Source organism: Lipotes vexillifer, unplaced genomic scaffold, assembly GCF_000442215.2.
Source record: "Lipotes vexillifer unplaced genomic scaffold, Lipotes_vexillifer_v1.1 scaffold569, whole genome shotgun sequence".
Classification (NCBI taxonomy): Eukaryota; Metazoa; Chordata; class Mammalia; order Artiodactyla; family Lipotidae; genus Lipotes; species Lipotes vexillifer.
This window is the reverse complement of record NW_006795376.1, coordinates 977,706-980,223: the sequence shown is the minus strand read 5'-3', so window position 1 is coordinate 980,223 and position 2,518 is coordinate 977,706. Positions and strand designations below refer to the sequence as shown.

At 47.9% G+C, this 2,518-nt stretch overlaps 1 protein-coding gene across 2 annotated transcripts in view; it reads right to left on the bottom strand.

The window, feature by feature from the left end:
* Window positions 1–443: 443 nt before the first annotated feature.
* CITED2 (Cbp/p300 interacting transactivator with Glu/Asp rich carboxy-terminal domain 2) overlaps window positions 444–2,518 on the bottom strand; it is a 2,469-nt gene continuing 394 nt past the window's right edge. The window contains exons 1-2 of one of the 2 annotated variants that reach the window (XM_007467589.1): window positions 2,310–2,380; window positions 444–2,130 (exon numbers count right to left, since the gene is read on the bottom strand). In XM_007467589.1, the coding sequence (XP_007467651.1) occupies window positions 1,304–2,122 (819 nt within the window). In that variant the 5' untranslated portion in view covers window positions 2,123–2,130; window positions 2,310–2,380 and the 3' untranslated portion in view covers window positions 444–1,303. Of the gene's footprint in view, window positions 2,131–2,309; window positions 2,381–2,518 lie in introns of those variants that run through there. The other variant, XM_007467588.1, reaches the window with a different exon arrangement.

Here is a 2,518-nt window from a genome sequence, read left to right as displayed (position 1 = left end):
TAGATTTATATTTAATGCCATCCTCATCAATCTTCCAGTATTTTATTCCAGTCTACCTCCACTTAAGTAGTTGAGTCAGGTATAACCAGAAACACTTGATTTTTCCCCTCCCACCCTGTGAAATAATATTTATAACATTTAGTATTACAAACCTTTTAAACTCTGGAGTACACTTGAAGATGATGGCAATTAAGAAAAAAAAATGCTCTTTGACAACTTTGCAGCTTTTGATTAAACCACACCAAGAGGCATGTTACAGTGATAACAATGAAGCATTATACCAATTATGTTAAATCCTGCTCTCTGCTTTAAGCTCATCATGACCTGTTTTAGTGTCCTGTAATTTATCCTCTGGAATGCTTACTCTCATCAATAGTGTTTAAGAGAAAAAAAGAAAGCCACCAAAGGGAATAACCACCCCCAAATGACTTCTAGAAAACAAGTATTTCTTAACTTTTTATTGACATTGGCAAATTAAAATAGAATAAATTAACAAGTATTTTTTCAAAAAAATGTTTTGTACAAAAATACTGTCAAAATTTCCTAAAAAGCTTTCAACACAGTAGTATCTTTTCATGTACTGAATATAACTATTAGCACAGTGTCAAAAATGTTGAAGACAGAAACAAAATAAAAATCTGTGAAATGTTTGCCACTGATGACATTCCACACCCTATTATTGTCTGTACATATCGGGGAGGGGGAGAGCCACCTTGAAAGTGAACAGTATGACTTTTCCTGATCCAGAATGGTTTGGCCCACATCTGTTTAATCTTCCAGTTTAGCATATTTTTAAAATTAGTCTGTACTCAAATGCATAGTTAAAAATATGAAGCGAGATGGCAGAGTTTGTGCAGTAATATCTGCCCTTCAAAGTTCATGCAACAAACTAATGCAATTTTTCCTTTCCCTCAGTAAATCTGAATGCAGTTCAGTCATTTGAAACCATCTACAAAATCCACAAGATTAAGCAGTTTGCCAAGATTAATATCTAACAGTTGAGCACTGGAGAAAGTGAGGAAATAAGGAGTAAAAACAAACAACAAAAAAGACCAAGTTAACTAGATATTTCAACTACATAAGGGAGGTGAATGTCAAGGCTACAAAAACGAAACAAAAACAGAAAAAAAAAGTGGCAGCAATTTTTTTAAACCAATTTGTACAAGTTTATAGTTTACTTTGTTTCCAAGTTCTCAAACCTTTCACGATCTGAAAAGTGAGATACTGTGTCTAAGGGAATGTTTTTTAATTCACACCGAAGAAACTGGGGGATTTGATTTCTTTCGCCGGGATTTCGATCGAGTCAACAGCTTACTCTGCTGGGCTGTTGTTTGCACACGAAGTCCGTCATAAAATCAAACTCGTTTTGCCCCAGCCAGAGTTCGGGCAGCTCCTTGATGCGGTCCAAACCCATTTCTATCACTAAGGACATAAGCACTTCCTCGTCGATGAAATCAGTGTCTATGACATTGGGCGGCAGCATTGCAGCAGGGACGTGGGCCACGGAGGCGGGCATGTTGCTGCTGCCGCTGCCGCCGCTGCCGCCGCCGCTATTGCTGCTGCCCGCGCCGCCGCCCGAGGTGCCCGCCGAGCCGCCGGGGGTGCTGCTGCCGCCCGAGCCGCCGGGGGTGCTGCTGCCGCCGCTGTGCTTGGGGTTGCAATCTCGGAAGTGCTGGTTTGTCCCGTTCATCTGGTGGCCTGCAGCAGGGTGCAAATCCGGCATGTAGTGGTTGTGGGGATAGGGGTGGTGGTTGAAATACTGGTTGTTGAGCTTCTGCAGCTGCATGCTGGCCGGCAGAGAGCCTCCCTGGCTGGCCACCGGGGGGCCCATGAACTGGGAGCTGTTAAACCTGGCCCCGGGAGCCAGCGCGCTCGGGGGGTGCCCTCCGTTCACAGTCCCCGGCCCCATCGCGTGCCTGATGCCGCTCGTGGCGTTCATGTTGCTCGCGCCGTAGTGTATGTGCTCGCCCATTAGCGCGTTGAAAGCGTGTTGGGGCTGCTGCTGGTGATGATGGGGGCTCGGGAACTGCCCCACACCCATGCGGTGGGCAGGGTGGTGGTGCAGCCCGTTAGTGCCGTCGGGGAAGCGCCCGTGGTTCATGGCCATCATATGGTCTGCCATTTCCAGTCCTGAAAGTGAAAAGGGCAGACGGTAAGCCCTGCGCCACACGTGTCGCCCACCTCGGTGCACCTCACTTTTTCTCGGCTCTGGCCCCTAGGCTCACCCGACGCACTTCGGCTGCGAATCATCATCCCGAGGATCCCACTAGGAGCCTGTGCACCCGGGCTCGCCACCAAGGCGGACCTGCCACCCACAACGGAGCCGCGCGCTGCACAAACAGCCCTTTCCCCTGCGATCGGGCGGGGGACCCAAGCCCACACCCCCCTCTGCTCCCCGAAGTCGCCTAATAAAGGAAGTGCCCCGTAGCTCTGCCGCGAACTTCAGGCATTAAATCAGCCCTCCTCATCCTGTTGTTGCACATCCTGTTGTTATTCCCCAGCTCCGCCTCACGCTCTT